At 41.4% G+C, this 22,890-nt stretch overlaps 1 protein-coding gene across 1 annotated transcript; it reads left to right on the forward strand.

The window, feature by feature from the left end:
* Window positions 1–15,649: 15,649 nt before the first annotated feature.
* LOC133460572 (beta-microseminoprotein A1-like) lies at window positions 15,650–16,586 on the forward strand. The gene is made up of 4 exons (XM_061741212.1): window positions 15,650–15,708; window positions 15,900–15,981; window positions 16,179–16,299; window positions 16,393–16,586. The coding sequence occupies exons 1-4, from the start codon at window positions 15,706–15,708 to the stop codon at window positions 16,520–16,522; spliced, it is 336 nt and encodes a 111-aa protein (XP_061597196.1). The 5' UTR covers window positions 15,650–15,705; the 3' UTR covers window positions 16,523–16,586.
* The last annotated feature ends 6,304 nt before the right edge of the window (window positions 16,587–22,890 follow it).

Below are 22,890 nucleotides of genomic sequence, written 5' to 3' on the forward strand. Positions count from 1 at the left end.
TGTAATATTATAAGACAGTGTGCTTAAATGTTAAATAAATGCTGCATTCAAACTTACATATTGACTCAGGCAGCAACTTTCGCCAGTTGTCTCTCTTTTTTTCCCTAAATATTCTCTCATACTCACCAATGGCGAGTATGAGAGAGCTGTTAGGCCCTGGCATTGTTGCCCTGGCAACGTCAGTGACGTTGCCAGGGCAACAATAACAACAACAACACAAGCCTTGGTGAAACGCTGCGTTAAATCCTGAGCTAAAATCTCCTTAAAAAACTGAAACATTTATATTCGAAACTCCTTAAAAAAAAAAGAACAGGGTCCCGATGAGTCAACGACGGATAATTCAAGGTGAGAAGCCTGCGAACTTTTGCTTCACTATGAAGAAAGTTAGTGTTTTACATTGTGTCCGTTTGTTTGCTGTGCAGTGGCGGAGGAGTTCGAGAAAGCGAGGTGGAAGTTTGTGGAGTTTATTGCCGATCTGGCAACCAGACCCGAGAATGTAGAGCAACTACAAAATAGAGGTACAAACATTTTCACAGTAAAGTTAGCACCTGCAGCCAACAGTGAAGCCGGCACGGGAGAACGGGGAGAACGCGCATGCAGCGTCATGTGACGTCACATCCGCAGCCCAGCGCGGGAAATTTGGGCCCGAATTGCAGCACATTTTGCAGCACACAGCCTGTTCAAGGCAACGGAGAGATACGCTAGAGCAGTGATTCTTAAAAGGAACCCTGGCTATTAAGACATGTAGGTCTTAAAAGATAAATGTTGGTATCAATTATAACAATGTGATATAAAAAACCTTTTTGATGTCTTCGTTTTTATAAAATTTGAAAATATAATTTAACATGTAGGTCGCCATTGTTGTAGTGATTCTGGGTAGTAACGTCACACGGTGGCTCCTGCTGGCCCCCGTACACTGTTCTGACACCCAGAAACAGATCAAAACACAGCTAAACAGGTGACGGCGCACCAGAAACACAGATCAAAACACAGCTGAACATTAAGGTGACGGTGCACCTACAAAAAAGTTTTAAAAAAAAAGTACAGCACCATACAGCATGAACTACAAAACACCATAAAACAGACCACACGTTTCAACCAGCAGATAACCGATGCTACAATAAAAACCCCAGCCAGATCTGGCGTCATTAAATTAAATAAAGATGTTCTTGCCTATTTGAAGCGAAGTCTGCGCCTCCCGTTTCGTCAAAGTCCGGGGCCAGTCCCCTCAGCCTCTGGTCTGTCATCAAACGGTGGACCCAGCACCCGAAGCCGGTTTTAGGGGGGGGCAGGGGTGGGCTATGCTCACCGGCGTCTCCATCCCGGCCAGAGCGGAGAGCGCAGAGCGGAGAGCGGAGAGCGGAGAGCGGAGAGCGGGTGGCGGAGAGCGGAGAGCGGGTGGCGGAGCGCTGCAGGCTCTAAGCCCCGGCTACGCAGGCTACGGCGTAGCCTACGCCGTCTGCGCCGTAGGCTCCTGCGTAGACGGCGTAGCCTACGCCGTCTACGCCGTAGGCTACGCCGTCTACGCAGGAGCCTGATGCACTGGTAAAATGCTCACGACATTGATACATTTTTGCAGATCTCCCGTGCATCACAGAACTTTGATCCAGTTTGCCTGAACCGAGACGTCTTATGGGCTCCCTCGTCAGCCTCCACGGCCGGGAGATGCTGCTCAACTATGTTTTAGATACCTGTCCCAGTTAAACTAACGGGGCTTATCTTCCCAGAGCCACCGTTGTACGTCATCGCCCCCAGAATGCATTGCGCAGGTAGAACATGGCGCCTCCCGCAGGTCAAAATATGTGATAAACATTGTAGATTTTTAAAGCAATTAGATTATTTTATGTGTTTCTAACAACATATTTTAGTATAAGAGAACAATTGTGGCTAATTAGGGACTACATGTCTTAATAGCCAGGGTTCCCTTTAACCATAGGGCCGCGGCCCACACTTGGGCCGCGAGCGCCATCTAGTGGGCCGCCAAAAAAATTCAGTTTTGTACGTGTGGGCCGCGAGGGCCGCGGGACTGCATAGCAACTCCCAACCAAATGAGGAGAAGAAGACACTCAGCTAGCTGTACGTGTAATAGTAAGAGAAATGGTGTGTCTTTACAGAGAAAATCCTTCATTTTGCACAGAGGAGGTTTAGATCTGCCAGGATTAGGGATCGATTAATTGGGTCTGCGCCCAGAGCAAGCGAGCGCGGCGTGATCATTTATCCCGGCGCGTCCCCGCGGCCGGGGAGGTCGGCTGAGGCTGCCGCTCGGGCGGTGGGCTCCGTCGTTACTGCTGAAGGATGGTAGATGTAGATGCGTGGGCTGTCGTGTCTGCTGGACTGGACTGTTCGGGCTTTCGAAAAAGCATCGGAAAGTAACTGCTGCAGCGCGACCAGAGAGCTGCGGTGCGGGCTGTGCCCGTCGCAGCTGATCAGGCTCGGATGAACCCGACACACTGAGTCCTGACAACTTATTAATGTAAATAACTTAAAGTAAAATAAAACTAAGTTTTGTCCTTGCTGTATTTTTAAATATGCAACCCGGAATGGACAAATTCATCCTGTTCAGTCTTCCCACTGGGACAAAACCAGTGTCTCATACGTTCAGAGACCGTGGCGTTCAAAGTGCGAAAGTGAAACGCCACTGAAACAAAACACAAAGTTTTTCATCAAACATATCCACTCAAGTCTGAACTGAAGTCACAGAAAAATAAACTGACCATCTTAAAACATCCTGCCCATGTTTGGGTCCAGATACAGCTGTGAAGCAGCTTTCTCCACAGTGAACATAATTAAAACTAAATATCGTTCCAGGTTCATCAATGAGCACCTCCACATGCATATGAGAACCTGACACCATCCAGCCCAGATTTAAAGTCCTGACAGGAGAAGTTAGAGCTCAGTTCTCTCACTGAACAACAGAAAGTGGGGGCATAAGATTATAAGAGGGGAAGAAAGAAAAACTGCAAAACTGTTAAATTGTTAAGATGTGTTTATATTAATTTAGTATAAAAATGTGTTGAGACAATTAACAAAGAAAAGGGGAAATTCAAACTGCTGGTAGAGAAATAAAATAAGATAGCATTTGAAAAATAAAATAAAATCTACTTTATTTTTAAGAGAAAAAAATATGTTTAATTCAAGTTAAACATGTTAATTGGCAAATATGTACTTTTTTTAATATAACAGTCAGATGCAGATGTTGATACAACTATGAGGCTACTTGAATATATACACACACACACACACACACACACACACACACACACACACACACACACACACACACACACACACACACACATATATATATATATATATATATATATATATATATATATATATATATATATATATATATTATGATGTTCTGGACCTTCGCTTGAGTAAATTTTCTCTAAATGGACCTCTTAAAGTTTTAGTTGAATACCCCTGCTATACAGTGTTTATATTTAATGGGCCCCGGGCCACTCTATACTGAAAAAATTGGGCCCCAAGGTCAGAAAGGTTAAGAACCCCTGCGCTAGAGGGCTCATTCTTTTGGGTTTGGAACGCTTCATCTGACATTATTACTAGAAAACCTAAAACGTATATGGATTTCTTTCATAAATCCTGCCTCAATCCGGCCTCAAGCTCCTTTAACTGTTAAGTGATTATGCCTAACAACATTATTAGTGAAATACTACTGAAATTAGGTGAGATACTTTTTATAGGATGATGCTGTAGTTGTTGTATTTAAAGCTGACTGTATTGATTTTAGCTACAGTGGGGCTGAATGCAAAATGAAGCTGTTAAGCCAGACAGGGTTTTATTTTCTTTTAAATTATTATGAAATAACTGAGCCCAGTGTTCATGTGTCTTCACCTCTCCTCCAGAGGTTTTGAGCTTACTCCGCCCCCTGACGATGGATGTGAACCCGAGCATCCAGCGGACTGCAGCCCTGGCTGTGGGCCGCCTGGCAGAGCAGGGCCTGGCCCAGGCTGTGGTCAAGGAGGACATCCTGCCTCACCTGGTCCAATCTATGGCCTCACACAATGTAAGCTTTTCATTTTCTGGACATATATATATATATATAATATATTGTAGGAGTTTGGGAACAAAAGAGCTGAAGAACGCTTTTTGTGGACGAAGGAAAAACTTGTGTTGTTTATTTACAACTGCCCGTAACCAACAGTAACAGAACACTGACTGAAAAGTCATCATCATCGTTAATAACGGCTAGATTCTTGTGAATTCCAACCCACTGAAACTAAACAGTGTCCTGATAGTGAGTGGTCACTACAATATATATGTAATGTTGTCTTTTCTGAAGGTGCTGTGTGTATGTGAGAGAGGAAAGCGATGACTAGGGGCTGGCTGTCACCCTGCAGGACCTCAGGGGTCAAGCCCCTGAATGTAATCATGTGTGGGGCTTACGCAGCAGTCCGCCTGGGGGATACTTCAAATCTTAAAAGCACTTTATACCACGAAGGCAACCAGGCCTTTTGTCTTCTCTTGCAGCCCACTCGCAAGCTCAGACCAGAACTTCTTATTATCAGAGTGGAGGTGTAGTGTTATATCTTACATATGGACGCTTTAGGTTTGATGTTTACTGCAAACGTCTTTTAATTTCATTTTTATGTGGACAAATGTGCTCTGAAAGCTTAGGAAAAGGCTTTGCTTTGCTCTCATACGCACTCATACAGCCTCTGTTTTATACACCCAATAGATTAAACCTTTCTTTATTCTTTAGCATCTAAAACATTTAATAACTATTTATATGAAGTCTTACAATTTTAAACACTGATGCTCATCTTGAACAACTTTAGCTGAAATTAGTCTTACCTTTTTGTGAACTTCTTTTGATAGCAGCATTTGCGTGTTTCAGCTGACTGAGTCTAATAGCTAATAGGCCTAATTTGTCTTGGTTGATTTGATTATTCGTGCCACATCCATCTTTTAGCTTCATCATTGAACCTTTTAAATAACATTACAGGCTGTTGAAAGATACATTTAATTTCTTTTACATGTCCAGAGAGCTAAATTCAATTATTTACATTTATAATTGTTGTTTTGTTTCTTTTTTATGTGCATTTGGATTTTGGCAAGAGATTATATAATTTAAACATAAGCATATAAGCCATTTCAGCCATTCAATGCATTTTTTTCACAATAAAACAAAACTTTAGTCTTCATAGTAAGTACCAGCAATTTTTGGTACATGAACTGTTAAGTGAGTTGACTTTTTTAAATGTATTTTTTAAAAGGGACATTAAGGAATGTAACTGCAGGTCTAATGTAGGTCTTTTTTTTTTAAATAACTAATTGTGTTTGTATTCAGAGCTTTTATAAGGAGGCAGCATCGTTTGTGCTGCGTGCGGTGGCCAAACACTCCCCGGAGATGTCCCAGGCGGTGGTGGGCTCCGGGGGGGTGGATGCTTTGGTTCTCTGCTTGGAGGCGTCTCACCCCGGGGTGAAGGAGGCCGCCGCCTGGGCTCTGGGCTGCATCGCAAGACACAATGCATGTAAGCACATTCACACGTGTTCTAATTTACATCTGTCTCTTTTGCATCTATGCTTTAATAGGTTGCAGATATGTTTTCTATACTTTTTAAAGCAACACTCTTTATTCACCATTTGGAATAAAACATTAAGAGGACACAGCATGCAGGATTTGGAAATATACCTCTTTTCCCTAATTTTTCACCACCCCTTCCTTGCCTCCGCAGCGCTGGCTCAGTCAGTGGTGGATGCTGGAGCGGCCCGCCTGCTGAAGCTCTGTCTCCTGGAGCCTGAGTTGTCCCTACGAGGCATCGCAGCCTTTGCAATCTGTGAGATCTGCAAGCACACGCCAGAGCTGGCCCAGACCGTGGTGGACGCAGGCGCCATCACACCCCACAGCCCTGAACAACACACACTACCGACCAATTTTTAATTAAAAACATAGACTGAGCCTTAACATTGTGAACAATTATATCAAAATGAAGTTCTGTTCTGTTCCAGAACGTGTTTGTTTTGTGTTTTCTCCTTAAATTGCACGTCTACAAATAAAATGAAGTTCTGTTCTGTTCCAGAACATGTTTTTGTGTTTTCTCCTTAAATTGCACGTCGGCAGCTTCAAATCCAGTTCGTATTTTAGATTTGTGAGACTGAGGGTGAAATAATGATTGACATTTTTGCCAAGCATCTCTTTCAAATGTTTTTCTACACTTGCACTTGAAGCTGCTAGTGGCCTTATCATCACAGTCAGACTCTTCTACTATAGAAAGGTCAAAGGCCAGGTTCAGTGGCAGAGCAGCAGGTGGTTGGGAACATGAAATCTGACTGACTGAGTTTTTCTATGTGGGACAAAACATTTTTTTAAATGAACATACACCATGTTGTATTTATTCCTGATCTTTGGTGCTGTAAAAGCAGTAACGTAAACCACCTGCCGGGATGACTCCAGCGACCGCTCTGCCCCCTGGCGGCCGCGCCTGCGCATTGCAGCTCAGCTGCAGGCGTGTGCGTGCAGCAAATGGATCTATAATATTAACTGGATGGAACATCGAAAATGGCCGCCCATTCATTTCAATGCAATTTGCTCACTCAGCGCATACGCCGAAAAAATGTCTGACTTCCGGGTTTACTTCCGCGTTAAGGGGCCCATAGAGCCTGCGCAGTTGAGTCACTTCCCATGATGCTCTGGGGTCTCCCATCATGCCCCGGGGCAATGACGCGAATATTAATATAATATGTATTAATATAATATATGAATTAATGTATATTATTACATGTATAGTATTACATATATTATTAATATAATATATGTATTAATATAATACATCCATGGAGTGCACAGACACAGCCGTGACGTCACGCCCAGAAAGAGACTTTTCTTTGACTTTTCTGGCCGTTATAAAACATTTTTGACGGATATAAAGTCCATGACTTAAAAATATAGAATACAAAGATTAGTAATTAACGGTGATTACAGCTGGAGGTGTCCTGTGAACAGTTTTAGAGGCTTCTCTTTTACTATTGCGGTCTATGGGAAAAAAGCTTTTTGGGCCCCATGGGATTTTTTGTTGCAGTACCGCGGCTGGCCACTGGGAAAAATCGTCGTGCCTGCTGAGTGCGAGACCGGGGGCCTGGCGTGCAGCAGCTGCAGCGCACGTATGGCGATCGGCTCTTTGTTTATTGTCTGTCGGGGTGTCTGTGTATGTTCTCCACATTGTACTCAGAGGACAAATAAGGCACGGCTCCTCGGCGCACAGGAGACGTTAACAAGTAATGGAAACAGCCGCCACCGGCGTCCCGAGATTTAAAGCTCAAGAGGCTGGTGTTTTGTGTATCTGTGATTATTATTATTTTTTATTTTATTTGGTAAAGGGTAGATGAATGTCTCGGGGTAAGCTTACGAGAGAAACGACGGGTTAACGTCTTCACGAAGCCAGCGCCATTTTATTTCTGACGCCCCGTTGGGCTTGTGGAAACCACAGAAGCGCTTGAGCGCCATCTACTGACTTGGAAGAGTAACTTCCCGCTGCATGCGAGTCCGTCCAGCCAGTTCAGCTCTCAACAAGACAACCCAAAAAACAAAAATGGGGGGCGACTGTTTTATATTAAAACACATTTTCTTAGTCTCTTACAACAGCACAATCAGAAGGTTCTCCTGTTAGCATCCCTCCATTAACTCCCTGTACAACTCAGAATCCAGTTCAAAATTATATTATTTGTGTATAAAAGCCCTAAATGGCGTAGTTCCGGGATATTTGCAAGACCCAATAGCACTTTATGTGCCTAACAGAGCTCTCCATTCTCAGAGGGCAGGTTTACATGTGTGAGTACGATCCAAAAGTAGATGTGGAGGACGGTTCTGCTATCAGGCACCGTTACTATGGAACCAACTTCCAATCTGGGTTAAGGAGGCTGACACCAACTCCACCTTTAAAACCAAATTTAAAACTGTTTATTAAACCTCAAGTTAGTGTAAACTCTAGTGTGTTAGGGCCAGTAGTCATAGCTGCAGCTACAGTATAGGACAAGGCTTGCCACCCGTCCCTTGAAATACGGAAACACACACGCGCACCCACACACACACACACGCACACACGCACGCACGCACACACGCACACACGCACACACACACACGCACACGCACACGCACACACGCACACTCTTACAGATCTCCAAAGCTTGTGTGCCCGTTGTGCGTTTCCCTGTGTTTTTCTCATTTCAGACTAGCAGCGTATGTCACTCCTTGCCCCCCCCCCCCTCACATTTAAAAAAAAAAAAAAGCCACCTGTTCAAGAGTTCAAGAGTTCAAGAGTGTAGTCATGTCCATGGTAATTGATGTGAGGATCTTTGCAGTATTCTGCTCAAACCTTCAACTACAAGCGAGCCTCAATCTTTGTCTCTCTTTGCTGTTGAAGGGTCTCATTGACTAAACACATGGAAACTTGCCCAAACTAAATAAATTAAAGGTCTGCCATAATTACAAAGTCTGCATGTATTTTGACCATGCATTTATAGCTCTGTACATAGCAGCAGAGTCAGACATTAAGCTGATTTTTTTTAAAGTCAGCAATGAAACATACACACACAACTACTCGGATGGTTTTAATGAGTTGGTTGAGAGGAAAGTATTTCTTAGTTCTCTGGATGTGCTGTGGAGCCCGATAAAATGGGTAAGAAACTGAGGGGTTCATGCAGGGAGTTCTGGAACCGGAGGTCGGTTCCGTTCCCCAATAACCAGGACTTCGATGGTACAATCACCTGGGAAGTGTACTAGTGTGTGTGTACTTGCTAGTCATCAACTGCAAGCCTTTTCATTCCCCACCTGAGTTTAAACTTCAGAATCTTAATTGTCATTCTTATTGGTTTCCACATATGAGGGATGTGCTGTGGTGCTTTGGTGCATTTCAAATAAGCAGAAGCAGACAAGTGCAGCCCAGAGGGCAAATAAATACAAAGCTCTGAAATGATGCTATCCGAATAGAAGTACACAATCAGAAATAAATAAAAGAATAGAAATAAATCCGATATGCTGTTCAGCAGCATTATGCTGGTGTGTGTTTACCTCCCTGCTGATGCTGGTGCGAGTGCTGCTTTACAACTGGCTGATTATATCCCACATACAGAGCAGTGTCACCCAGACATGCACTTGTAATTCTGTTTTGCCTACAGCTAGTATGAACAATGACAATAAAGAATCTTGAATCTTGAACTGTAGCTGCATTCTCTGCGACTGACATAAATGTTGGAATAAAGGCAGCTGGGATTCTTTCAAGTCTGGCTAGATGCATTTCTTTACTCTTGTTGTTTGTACTGATCGACTTTGAAGGCCACTAGAGGGCAATGTTGTTCTTTTTTCTCTGTTGCTCTCTCTTCTACCTTTGTACCGTTTAGAGTAAAGAGTAATAAGGACTTTTTCAACTTGGATGGATCTCTTTTCCTCCCAGAAATGTATGATTCTAGTTGTTCCATCCTGAATGTTCTTTTTTAAACTTTACTACTTACTCAAATATTAACCAAAGCAGGATGAATTTGGTATGGATCATTACAGAGGGTAATTGTATATTTGTGTGCCCATGGTCAGCCAGATCGGTACGGCAGATCTCTTTAGGAAGTAATTGGCACTGTGGTCTCTCAGAGCAAATACAAAAAGGACCATCTACAGTTCTCGGTCCAAAAGCTAGGCTCTGTTATAACTTCATCTTGTGTCGGCGCCTTTAGCCAAACTCATTGCAACTTTGGAACTCTCTACTCTATATTTTATGCTATTGCATTTCCTTTTTTTAATCTGTTGCTATTATGTTTTTTATTGTAAAGCACTCTGTGACTTGTATGTGAAAGGTGCTATTTTAATCAATGTTGATTACTTACTTAATTTTGTAAGCAAGCAAGTTTATTTGTGTAGAACATTTCATGTACAAGAAAATTCAAATACCTTTACATAAATACGTTTTTAAAACGTAAAATAATTTATAAGCAAAATGAAAGAGATCACTTACAAAGAATTAAACAAAGGCGATGCAAAAAACAAAGGTTGTAGTGCATTATGGTGGATTAATGAAATGCAGCAGAACATAAAAAGGTTTCAAACTTGACTTCAAGCAACTGAGAGTTTCAGCAGCCCTGATGCATTCTGGGAGTTTGGTCCACAGGTGAGGAGCACAAAACCTGAAAGCTGCCTCACTGTGTTTGGTTCTAACTCTGAGTACAGAAAGTAGGCGTGTCCTTGCTGACCTAAGGGTTCTGGTTGGTCCATCATGGACCAGGAGCTCAGAGATGTATTTTGACCCAAGACCATTCAGAGATTTATAAACAAGCAGCAGGATTTTAACATCTATTCTGTGACAGACAGGAAGCCAGTATAAAGACCTAAGAACTGGAGTTATATGGTCAACTCTCTTGGTCTTATTGAGGACTGGGGCAGCAGCGTTCTCGACTAACTGCAGCTGTTTGATGGATGTTTTAGGGAAACCCATGAGCACACCGTTACAGTAGTCCAGTCTACTGAAGATAAAAGCATGGACAAGTTTTTCTAAGTCCTGCTGAGACATCAGTCATTTAATCCTTGATATGATGTTTAGGTGATAATAGGCCGACTTCACTACTGTCTTAATTTGGCAGCCCTCTCGGTCTGCGTTGGGTCTGCGTCGCCTCGACGCGTATTTTTTGGGAGGTGCACGTCAGGCTACGGCGTAGGCTACGGATGCCTCCCACATAGCCGACGTAGGTTTAACGCAGAACCATAATTCAGCCTTAAGTCATTTCTGTTTTTAAACGTGTATATAGTATGTATTATGAGCTGTACTTTATAGTCTTGAGCTAGTGGAACAATGTACAATTTGTTCTGTATAGTTGAGGTTGTTTTCGGACCTCAAGGACGAAACACTGGGCAAAGCAGAGCCGGCAGGCAGACAGAGTAGAAGGTGCACTCGGGAGAGGAGGAGCTGCCGCTGGTAAAAAGTACAATTGAAACTCCGATAAAACAGAAACACCATAAAATGAGCTGCTAAACTAACCAAAGCTAAGCTAGCGAGAGCTAACATTACAGCTAACAACAGTAACGTAACGTTGTAATAAACACACGTAACGTTGTAATGAACACACACACACACCCTTTCACTGCTTCCAACGTCCATGATTTTGACTGATCTTGCATTTGTTGTATGATCTGTGATATTGAATGAGTTATATTTATCTATCTATTAGAGCAGGGGTGGCCAACCCGCTGCTCCGGAGCCACATGTGGCTCTTGCAGCTTTATTTGATAGGTGCAGTGAGAGATAGACAGGTAGGAAGTGGGGGCAAAATATGCAGCGACTGGAATCGAAACCTGCGTCGCTGTACATGGGAATGTCATTGAATTTTAGACACTGTCTGAAAGTCCACGGCAGCACCTTTATCTTTGCACCAGTCTTCAAAGCACCTCACTGCCTACCTGGTCTGTTTAATTGTATTGGCCTCACTTCTCTCCTTCTCCAGTTGGTCAACCTCTCCAGATGTCTTATCTTTTGCTCGTCTTTTATTTTGGAGACAGCCACTTCTCAATCCATTCATCCATCGTTAGCCCTACCCAGAGATCAAAGTTTACCGTGAACATGCCTAATTAATTGTTAACGAAAATAAAAAATAAACTTTAACACCAGTTAATTTTTGCTACCTGCTGTAACCATCAAAAAATATGTAATAGTTGGTTGTTGTCATGGATACATTGTTGCTTTCCTGACCCGGAATCAGGGCCGGTTTTAGAAAATGATGACAAGGGGTGCATCTCAGATCAGAGGGGGTGCACATGCCTGGCACGTCATTCAACACTAAATTATGCATTTTCCCATAATTTCAAGCGGAATTATACTAGCAACACAAGAATATTTAAAGTGTATTTCAAACCTTTATTGCAGTAATAACGCTGCAGAACAAAGAACATGGTACATTTAGTCTGGGCTACCTCACCCATCAGACAATCTAGCAACAGAAAATAAAACGTAGAAAAATAAATAACAAACATAAATATAACCTGTGTGGTCCATTCAATCTGGCAGAAACCACCATACCACAGCAAAAGGTGCAGGTTTTATGGGACTGGAGACAGTCTTCTGTGTAGGCACAGGATAGTGGCACACTGACACCACTAGGGGCAGAGGACCCTTGTTGGACAGAGAGAGATGACAAAGGTTAAACTAAGCTCAAAGAACACAGTAAAACACAATTCTATTTAAAATATAGGCCCACATAGAGGAACAGCATACCTTTACTTAGTAGAGCTGCAGCCTCCTTGATGATGTGTTGAATCTTCTCAGTGGTTTCTCTCTCCACTCTCCAGTGAACTTTTGGGTGAGGTGTTTCTCAACAGCAATCTGAATCAGATGGGCTTTTCTTTCGTGCAACATGCTCCTTCTGTGTTCACTGAACACATTCTTCAACATTGAGAATGAATTTTCACATGTTGCAGTTGATGCACCAAAGGTTAAGCTGAGCTTCGGTGTTTCTATGACAGTTGGCATAGCTGCCAGAGACATGCTGTATGTTTTCAAAATGTCCTGTGTTGTCCAGCTTTTGTGTTTGTCAGATTTCGCCATTTCATCCTTCAAAAAGCGCTTTGCCACAGTAACCTCAGCTTCTTTAGCATCTATCCCTGTCAAGTCCAACAGAGGCTTAACTTTGCTGACATCCATGAAATATTCACTCTCTGGGTGTACGGCACACAGCACCTGTACTAGTTGGCTACTTCTTTCATTAAATCTAGCAGTCATTTCTTCCACTACTACATCCAAAGTACTGAAATACAATCTTTTGCACTTTGTCTTCTCTCCCACTTCTTTGTGACGGTGACCAACTGGTAGTGCATCAAACTGACTGTCACTTCTAAGTTCTTCCACACAAGTGGACTTTGGACAAGACGGACACCAGTGTAGAGGTCAGTGGATTTTGCTTGGAGTGCAGTATTGGGGGGATCCCGCAAACCCAATATCTGATGTGTCATACAGGCAATGAACAGAAAACCGGGCTTGGTAATGGCCTTCAAAAGCCCTGTGGCTTCAATTCGTACATCTGCTCCAATGGTCAGGAGGCCTTCAATTTCCTGTAGAAGGTGGACAATGTCGTCACAGCTGTTCATGATCACTTTTACTGTGGCCAGATGGCCAGTCGACCGTTGCTCAAGCAGCCGCTTCAACTTCTCTCCTGTGTAGACTGCAGCTACTGTAGGTTTCCTTAAGAACTTGTAGAGAGAGTTACATACACCAAAGAAGTTCTCCAATGCATTATCAGATGACATGGCATTCACTACCACCAGGTGAAGCTGGTGATTAAAACAGTGCACATAAGGCACCTCCCTCTGTAGTTTTTCCTGTGTGAGTTTCTGCATTCCTCCATGTACACCTGACATGACACTTGCCCCATCGTAGCACTGGCTTAGAATCTTCCCTGTATTTAATCCAGTATCTTCCAACTGTGACAAAACGAGTTGAGTTAGAGAGCACTATTGAGATATTTTCACATCCCGTAGGGTCTTTGGTGCGTCCACTTTTAATGTGTACCACACATCTCCAACTTCATTTACAATTTCCTCAGTTATGATTTTGCTCATTAGTTCAATTATTTCATTTTGTATATGATTTGATGTGTATGTAGCATTGGCAGGGATGGTATCAAAAATCTTCTTAAACTCCTTGTCCTTTTTAAGTGTGTAATCCATCATGGCTAAAAAAAGACCACCACTTGTCTCACCTGTTGTATCCAAAGCCTCAACAGAGCCACGGAAAGGGAGCTGGTTTACAGCCAGGAATTGAATGATGTCCACAATAGATCTCACATAAGTACGGTTTCTCTCAAGCTGGTCTTCATTCACAAGCGTCAGTCTTAGTCCCTTCTCTCCTGCCACAACGCCACTGATGTCATGTGTTCTCTGCTAGCTTCATGCTTTGCCAGTCCCTTATCGCGCACAAGAGCATGGTGCCAGTTTTTGTAGCCACTTGTGGTGAAGGCATCTCTTTTACTATGGCCAAATCCAAACTTTCTACACGCGTAGCAAAATACTGCATCATTTTTGCAGGAATATTCTAGCCACTCTCTATGCTTTACTAAAGTGGCTCCTCCATACCTAGGTCGTCGGGTGGGCCGGGGCCGGGGCCGGGCGCCTGCTCTGGATCATGGGGTGAAGGGAGGGGGGGCTGCTCGGGCAGGAGTGAGCAGCCGGACGACTCGTCCGGCTGGTTGTCAATTTGAGATCGAGTCTCTGATTCATGACCACCATCGTCTAATTTGATGGCTTGGTTTTGCTTGAACCACTTCTGAATATCCATTATTACTGCTTTGTTAACGGTGCAGCAGCGTCTTGCTGGTGCAGGTAACTGTGCGCTGGCTGGACGGAGATGAGTGACTAAAGCCTGAATTATGGTTCTGCGTTAAATCAACGCAGAGTCTACGCCGTAGAGTACGCGGCGACGCGCTCCGTACGGTGCGTGTCGCCGCGTACCTTACGCCGTAGGCTCTGCGTTGATTTAACGCGGAACCATAAATCAGCCTTAACGCGCGCGCACTTGTCAGTTTTTTTCCCGTCTTTTCACCTGAGCATGCAAACACATAAACTGAGGGTGCAATGCATGCTTATGCACCCTCGTAGACCCGGGCCTGCCCGGAATGATATGCTGTGATAAGGCTTTAGAATAGAAGCCGTGGTATATGCTCATTATACCACAGTTAACAACCAATCAGATTGTAGGATTTCACCTTTCCGTTTTATAATGGTAGTTTTATGTCTCAGAGAGAGCAGGGAGTGAGGGATGAGGCAGTTGATGTGTGCATGTGTACGATGTGGTCTTTGCAGTAACACAGTAACCAATTGTGGATCTTAGCCTCCTATTTTGTGCTTCAACATCGACAATATAGCACAATAAATCACCATCACTTTCCCTGCAACTTCATTTTTTTAATTGTAAAATCTATAGAGAAGGAAGAAAAAAAACATTAAGGGAAGAAGCCAGTGACACAAGAGTTTAACTTTTTAAATGATTATTATTATTTTTATTTAATAAATATCATGCTTTTAAAATATGTTTTTAATAACATGAACAGACTTCAACAAACAACTAGAAATCAGATTTCTTAAATAATCAATATTAGAACTCATCATTGTGACGGACTTAGGAGTTTACAGATGAAAGTCTAATATTATGTTTGTTTAAATACAGCATTTGCAGAAACATTTTGACTCAAATGTCATGGACAAATGAAGAGGAGTAACCCAATGAAAGAGGTGAAACCCCCAGAAAAAATCTGTAAAAAGCATGTCGTCGTTGTTAAGTGCAAACAAACCAACCGCCATATCAGGGCAATGACCACTGCTGCTGTGGAAAAACAACCGAGCATCATGATCACGACCACACGATGGCTGAAGCAATTATTTTACTGAAGTAAATCATTTATTAGCACAATGACTATGATACACTGAAACATGAATGAAGCAGATTAAGATGATTTACAACCATGATATTTATCACAACAATGTAACTACCATTGTTTAAAAACAAATAAAACAAATGTCTGTTGTACACCATGTTCCTCTTTTTTCTGGGGTTTTGACCTCTTTCAGTGTATTGAGTGCCCCCCTCTTAAAATCTCCATGGATGTTTGATTCCAAAGGTTTCGGCAAATGCGGTATATAAATAAAGCAGCGCTCAAACGAGAGTTCAACATAATATTTGACTGTCATCAGTAAACTCCAGCAAGTCTGTCACAATGGTGAGTCAAAGTTCAAGTCTACTTGTTTGAGTTAATTCATTCATAGTATTAAATATTTCTTTCGATAAACACATTTTTAGACTTTTTAGAGTGTTGTCCTGTTTTTACTAATTGATTATCATAACACATTTTTGGTCTCAGTAAGCAGTGTTTGAATATAAAAAACTATTTGTTATTGTTTTCTTTGGTAGAAATATTCAGCTCTGGTTCTGTTGCTCTGTGCTCTGCTGCCACTGTCAAATGCTTATTGCTATGTAAAGCCAGTAAAATATGGTAAACGACACACACACACACACACACACACACACACACACACACACACACACACACACACACACACACACACACACACACACACACACACACACACACACACACACACACACACACACACACACACACACACACACACATTCATTATAAACGTTTAAAACCACGTTGTGGTCATTTACTGTTTCCTTCTATTGCAGATCCAGACCAGCCTCTACGGACTCACTGTCAGGATGACGTAGATAAGACCTGGCATCCAATAGGGTCTAAATGGAGAAACAGTGAATGTATGGACTGTACTTGTGACTCATGTTGCTCCGGGTAAGAACTCAAATCACCACTTGGAAGTGTTCAAATGGAAAGAGGATCCATTTTGACTTTAATTTGATAACTGTACTTTCTGTTTGATTGCAGCTTCTCCATTCCAAGAAGCTTCCCTGATGACTGTGTCTCAGTGTTTAAACCTGAGGAATGCGTATACGTTGTGCATAAGAGAGATGACCCGTCTGTGGAGTGTCCAATTTATGGTGCAGTTGGAAAATGATTAAAATTGTTGTAGATGTTGTTCAACACAATAAAAATGGTATACCATAAATCAGGAGAAAAAACTCACTCAATATGTCCCAAAGACCTAAATAATAAATGTGGCCAATAGTGAGTACGGATAAATGTAAAACAAAGTTATTTGTTTATAAGAAAACTACAAACCTGCAGTTCAGAGTATGTTGTCATAGACCACATTACATGAATGTTTGAATTGTAAAAACAAACAAAGAAAAGGAAACGTTTGCTTGTGTAAAACTGACATGGACATGATGCATGGAGTGGGAACATGTCATCTTAAAATTAAACAAATGAAATTAAATTATGGTCAGTTTGACAAGGACCAGAGAGAAAGTGTGAAGGGGCCAAAGGGTCACAGATATGGAATTAAAATGTCATTTTATAAAAGCTGTACAATTTCATTAACAGAAGATGCACTTTCAGAGCATGGCATATTTTTTTCCTCTGATACATAAATAACATGTAATCATAGACAAATGGAATAATGAGACACATATTAAGAAAAAATAAGACAAAAATAAAAAGGAAACAAATGAAAACTTGAAGGGAGCTGGGATAGGCTCCAGGGGATCTCTGTGGTAAGAATAGGAATAAGTTGCTAAAGATAATGGATGGATGGATGGAGATGCATGCCAAATTAAAAGCATAATGGGTTCTCTTTCCATTTTAGCATGTCAGTGTGGTGATTTGAGTATAGTCGATATATTCACTCTCTCCATTTAGATCCTGCTGGATACCATACCTCATCTACACTATCCTGACAACGCGTCTGACCTGTATGTGTACTGAAGTTACAGTTTTTTTCGATTGCTTACACACTAAAATTAAAAGTAGTACACTATTAGCAAAACCTTACACTCAAGAAGCAAAACATCAGCCCATATTTGCACAACTATAAGCACATTGTCAACCTCACACTTGTTGCAAAACTCTACACACAGTGATTTTCAAAACACTAAACACACTAAACGTACATTAGACACAAAAATCTATCATAAAGTCACTTCTTTGCAATACCAAAGCACTGACTGTCAAATTAGCACACCGTCCAACCAGTTGGTTCAACACAGTCATCAGGTGTGCAAACACTTGTTTGCTTAAATGTAGACACACCAATCAGGTGTATCTACACTATAGAAAGCAGCAGGTGAGCTCATTGGTCTCCAAGCACAAGAGTCAGAGAAAGACTACAGTTTTTCTCGATTGCTTTGACACATTTTGCACATCATGGGTCAACTTTATCTAATGCTCACACCTTCTTTGCACAGCAGGAGTCCTCTCTGGCGAATCGGTTAACTATTTCTCATTGCTTTCACACAATTTTCTTTGACTTTTACTGTAATACACTTTTCAAAACAGTTAACACACTTCTCACAAAGAGACACAAAACATAACTGATTTACCATGGCAACACATTGCAGACACTTTGTAGCAGCCAATTGGAACTGCTCTCTCAATTCTAAAAAAATATCAGCACCTGTGTGAACTCTCTTTGCAAAACAAAGCAAGTAGTCCTCAACCTATCAAAGAGGTCAGTAGCTTGAAGTTGACACCAAGCATAGATCTAGGAGGACGTGGACGAGAACATGTGGCCTGATCGTCAGGCCCGTGTCGACAATGCGTAATTTTCCTGTATTTTTATTTTTTTCATATTTACAGGGTTTCATTTGATTGTGTTTCATTTACAGTACTTTCTTTGAGAATTGACCTTTGTTGTACTGCATATTTAACCCTGTCATTTTGATTGCTTACAGTATGTGCATGTGACAAGTACTGCAATAAATATTTTTCTGTCAGAATCTTGACATTTTGTACACAGTAGAACAAATGTAAGTCAATGGTGTTGACAGGAACTTCAGCAATACAAAAACAGATCTACAATATTTTACTGTATACACATTTTCTAATTTTACTGTAAATACTCTGTGACAGTATATTTCTAAGTTATATAACTAAGTCAGAGTGCTCAATACAAAACCCAAATTGTAGTATGTTGTCAGTTGTAAAATAGTCAATACTATGAGGGTGTTGAACAAAAGTTGATATTGATAGCTGTGGTTTCAATTTTGTTACCCATCGTTACAGTAAATAAATGAGAAAACATACATGTTCAATTGAGAAAAAAAATCTAGGTTTTGATGGAAAAGTTTGGTTTACAGTAGTTGGATGTGTGACAAGTTTTGAGAAAGTGGTGTCATTCTGCAAACATCATAAAGTGTTTTGGTTATTTCAGCTTCTGTTAAGGGCTTTGTGTGAGCTGTTTTGAAAAAGTAAACTTTGAATGGAAAAATGGGCCAAAACGATCAAGAAAAACTGTATATTTGTACTTTGTTGATAGTAGCCTACTCTAATTATAGGGACGTAGAAGTGCTAAAAGTGTTTTAGGTTTATCACAGCAAAGTGTAACTCGTGCAAACAGAGTATAGTAATGTGAAACGTGTTTGTTTCATATGGTAACAAAGTGTGGTTTTTAAAAAGAAGTGTATAGTTTTTACAAGCGTGTTTAATTTTGCAAAGGATCTGTAGTGTTTTGCTAATTTGGTGTGTTGTTGTGCTAATTGTGTGTAGTGTTTTGAAACCACGGGCCCTGTTTTGAAAATCATGCTTAGGCAATCAAGAAAAACTGTAAACAGCACGTAATCCTAATGAATTCATAAATATCCATAATGGAGAACAAGTGTACGCTCAAAAACTGTAAAGGTGTGTGTGTGTGTGTGTGTGTGTGTGTGTGTGTGTGTGTGTGTGTGTGTGTGTGTGTGTGTGTGTGTGTGTGTGTGAAAAAAGGAAACAGCATTTAACAATGACATCCGACGCAAATAACTTATTTTTTAATAACATAAACTGACTTCAGCAAATAACTAGAAATCTGATTTCTTAAATAATCAATATTAAAACTCATCATTGTGACACACTTAGGAGTTTACAGATGAAAGTCTAATATATTGAACTCTCATTTGCATGCTATTTGTTTAAACACGGCATTTGCAGAAAACTTTGGACTCAAACATCAATACACATATGAAGAGGAGAAACCTAATGAAGGAGGTGAAACCTCCAGGAAAATCAATAATACTGTAGCTTATACGATTGTTTGGTTTTGTTTTTATCTTTGAACAGTTCCTGCTCAAAGTGCAATTTCTGTGAAACTGTTAGAAAAGCAAACACTTTATATATAAAGTTATATTTAGTTATATATGACATTAAAGGAGCCGTCTGTAAGAAATGGCCAAAACTGGTACTGCAGTCACTTTCAAAATATTGTTGAACGGCGTGTACCCTCCCCCTCCTCCCCCCGACCAGAGGTTGCCAGGTAGGCTGCAGAATGCAGCAGGAACGTAGGCTGCCATGGCTGCGATAATTAGAGCCGAGCTGGCAACCCGGATGCCGAAACAATACTGACTTGGTGATTGGGAGATAGGTGGAGGGTGGAGCTTCAGAAACAATACTGACTTGGTGATTGGGAGATAGGTGGAGGGTGGAGCTTTTTAAACTGGAATATCCTGGCTTGAGTGCTGTTGTCAGTGACATAAGTATTTGAAATGAGCATGATTTTTAAATGTCTGTTGACATATCAGGGTCATTTTATGATTCCTTTTATTATTGCTCTTACATACAGCTCCTTTAACTAAAGACAGTATTTCATGAAAAAAGTCTCTTTTTGTTTTTTTTTTATCTTACCATGAAAAAAAAGAATCTTGCATGGCCAACACTTCTGCCAAATTTCACAATTATCACAACTATCTCAGTCAGTTTATGTAATTCATTATTTTTCTCTCCTCTTTTATGTGCCCAAAACTTCCAGTTGTAACATCCAGTATCAAATTAAAAGAGGTTAGACAGGGAAGCTGAAGACATGGCTCAGAGGCTGAATTTCCAATTTATTTAGAAAAAAAAATCTGAGCTTGTTTTTAAGACATTCAAGGCCTGTTTAAAATAGGTATTAGATGCCATAATAGGTCCCCTTTAGTATCATAGTAATGAATGTAATGAAGTCTGGTCTCTCGCCGGGTGGGGGTCGTTGGCCTGGGGGGTGTGGGCCACTTGGCTGTATGATCGGTCCAAACCAGTTGGTTAGTGCTCGGCTGGGTCCCGGGCCATCACCATGGGTTCCGCTTCCCGTGGTCATGGGGGCCCCGCCCGCGGGTTCCCTCCGCCGCTGCTGAACCCTTTCAGCAGCTCTGGATCAGGCCTAAACAACTTTTAGGGGGGATTTTAGACCATTCCTTTCTAGAAAACTGCTTCAGCTCAGACAGAGTTTGCCTGATGATGTCTCTGTGAGATTAAGAATAAGCTGTGGACTCTGGACCAATACAAAAGGCAAATTCTTTTTCGTCTGCTGGGATGTGAAATGCACCTCCATCCAGTGGCGTATCCAGGACATTTTTACTGGGGTGGCCAAGATGGGACACAGAGCCAGACTGGGGTGGCCATACCGGGAGAACCTTTATGAATGGCATGTGATCAAAATGTGTAAATATCACATTGCTTTGCATCAATATCTAAACATATGTATAATAATTGAATTCTAGAACTCATGTTAGCATCCATTGAATTGTCAGACTTTTGTTTTGACATTTGACAGTTTTCTATTCCTCTTCCATTTCAACCTATTATGGTAGTTACACATTTTCAGAGCCATTCTCATTGTAGAACATTAAAGTCTTCAACAAAATCAATCTGATAATATCCGGTATAATGTAGGCTACAGGACTGTCTCAGAAAATTTGAATATTGTGATAAAGTTCTTTATTTTCTGTAATGCAATTTAAAAAAACAAAAATGTCATACATTCTTGATTCATTACAAATCAACTGAAATTTTCCAAGCCTTTTATTATTTTAATATTGCTGATTATGGCTTACAGTTTGAGATTAAGATCCCCAGAATATTCAAATTTTTTGAGATAGGATATTTGAGTTTTCTTAAGCTGTAACTCCACTCTAAATCAACGAATCACCTGAGCTGTCATCATTGATTGACAGGCGTGTCCTCTTGTTTGGGAAGGAAGAGAAGAAAAAAAACTAGGTTATTATGTTGATGAACTTCATGAACTACCAATCAGGTCTGGGGTGGCCACAGGGTGGCCAATGAGATTTCAGGGGTGGCCCAGGCCACCCCAGGCCACCCCCCAAAATCGCCACTGCCTCCATCACAGCTCTCCCTTTCATGTAAAATTCATTGCATCTAATTTGATGTTCTGGCAGGAGTAAGTGGCAGAACGAAGCCAGGCTGCAGAAAAGGCAACATATTATAATTTTGTCAGCGTTGGAGTCCTGTAGGAGCTTGTTTGTCTTTGGGCCAGGAGCCGTCATCTTACCTGAGAAACACACACACACACACACACTTACTTGGGCTGTGTATGCTGTTTTTTGACATGGGTGTGAATGTTTTTTGTTGCTCTCCAGAATTTTTGCCCCATTTGGCTTTTGTTTGGACTTTCAATGCAAAATGAGTTCAAGTTCAAGATCCGGTTCTGATGTTGGTGTAAATCTGTGTTTCTCAATCCTGGTCCTCGTGGGCCTCTGTCCTGCATGTTTTAGATGCTACCCTGCTTCAGCACACCGTGATAAAAGTACCTGTGTCATCAACAGAGCTGTGCAGACCTTGGTGACAAGTGACCATTAATTAGAATCAGGTGTGTTGGTGCAGGGAAACATGCAGGACAGGGGCCCACGAGGACCAGGATTGAGAAGCACTGGTGTAAATGAACAGAAAATAATCGATGCTCACTGCCAAAGCATTGGCAAACAAAATTGAGCATCTTCGAAAAAAAAAGAAAAGCTAAGGTTAACAAAATTGAAGCACATTTAAAAGAATTTAATGGGCTCCTGAATAATGTTGACAATGCTTAGTATGTTACACTCTATCTTCACATTGTCTGCACTGTATGATGAAGCAAGGCTTGGTTTTCAAAAGTGCACAAACGCAAAGTGGCTTTCATTGAAAATGCGAACACATAGCTCTCAGAAGTAAATGGCCAAATTAAAGCTGCAGTGCAGTTATATGAGGATGTTACCTCTGATTCATCTCAGTTATACAAACCTCTGGTTGAAACACTTGCTGTGAATAATGACAATGATGTTTGTGTTTCGAACAGATTCCTGAGGTGGGAACCTGTTACTTGTGATAACGTTAACCCTGATGACAGTATTTCTAATGTTGCAGTTGAGTCATCGAAGAAAAGGAGCACTGCAGGAAGTAGGTGTAGGTCCACTACCTCATCTATTGCATCTGCACTTGTTATTGAAGAAGCAGAAATGGCAGCACTACTAGCTCATCAGCAGCTAAAAGAGGAACATGCTCTAGAAGAAGAAGAAGTGCAGCTAAAGAAGAAGAGAGAGAAGTTGG

Source organism: Cololabis saira, chromosome 15 (genome assembly GCF_033807715.1).
Source record: "Cololabis saira isolate AMF1-May2022 chromosome 15, fColSai1.1, whole genome shotgun sequence".
Classification (NCBI taxonomy): domain Eukaryota; kingdom Metazoa; phylum Chordata; class Actinopteri; order Beloniformes; family Belonidae; genus Cololabis; species Cololabis saira.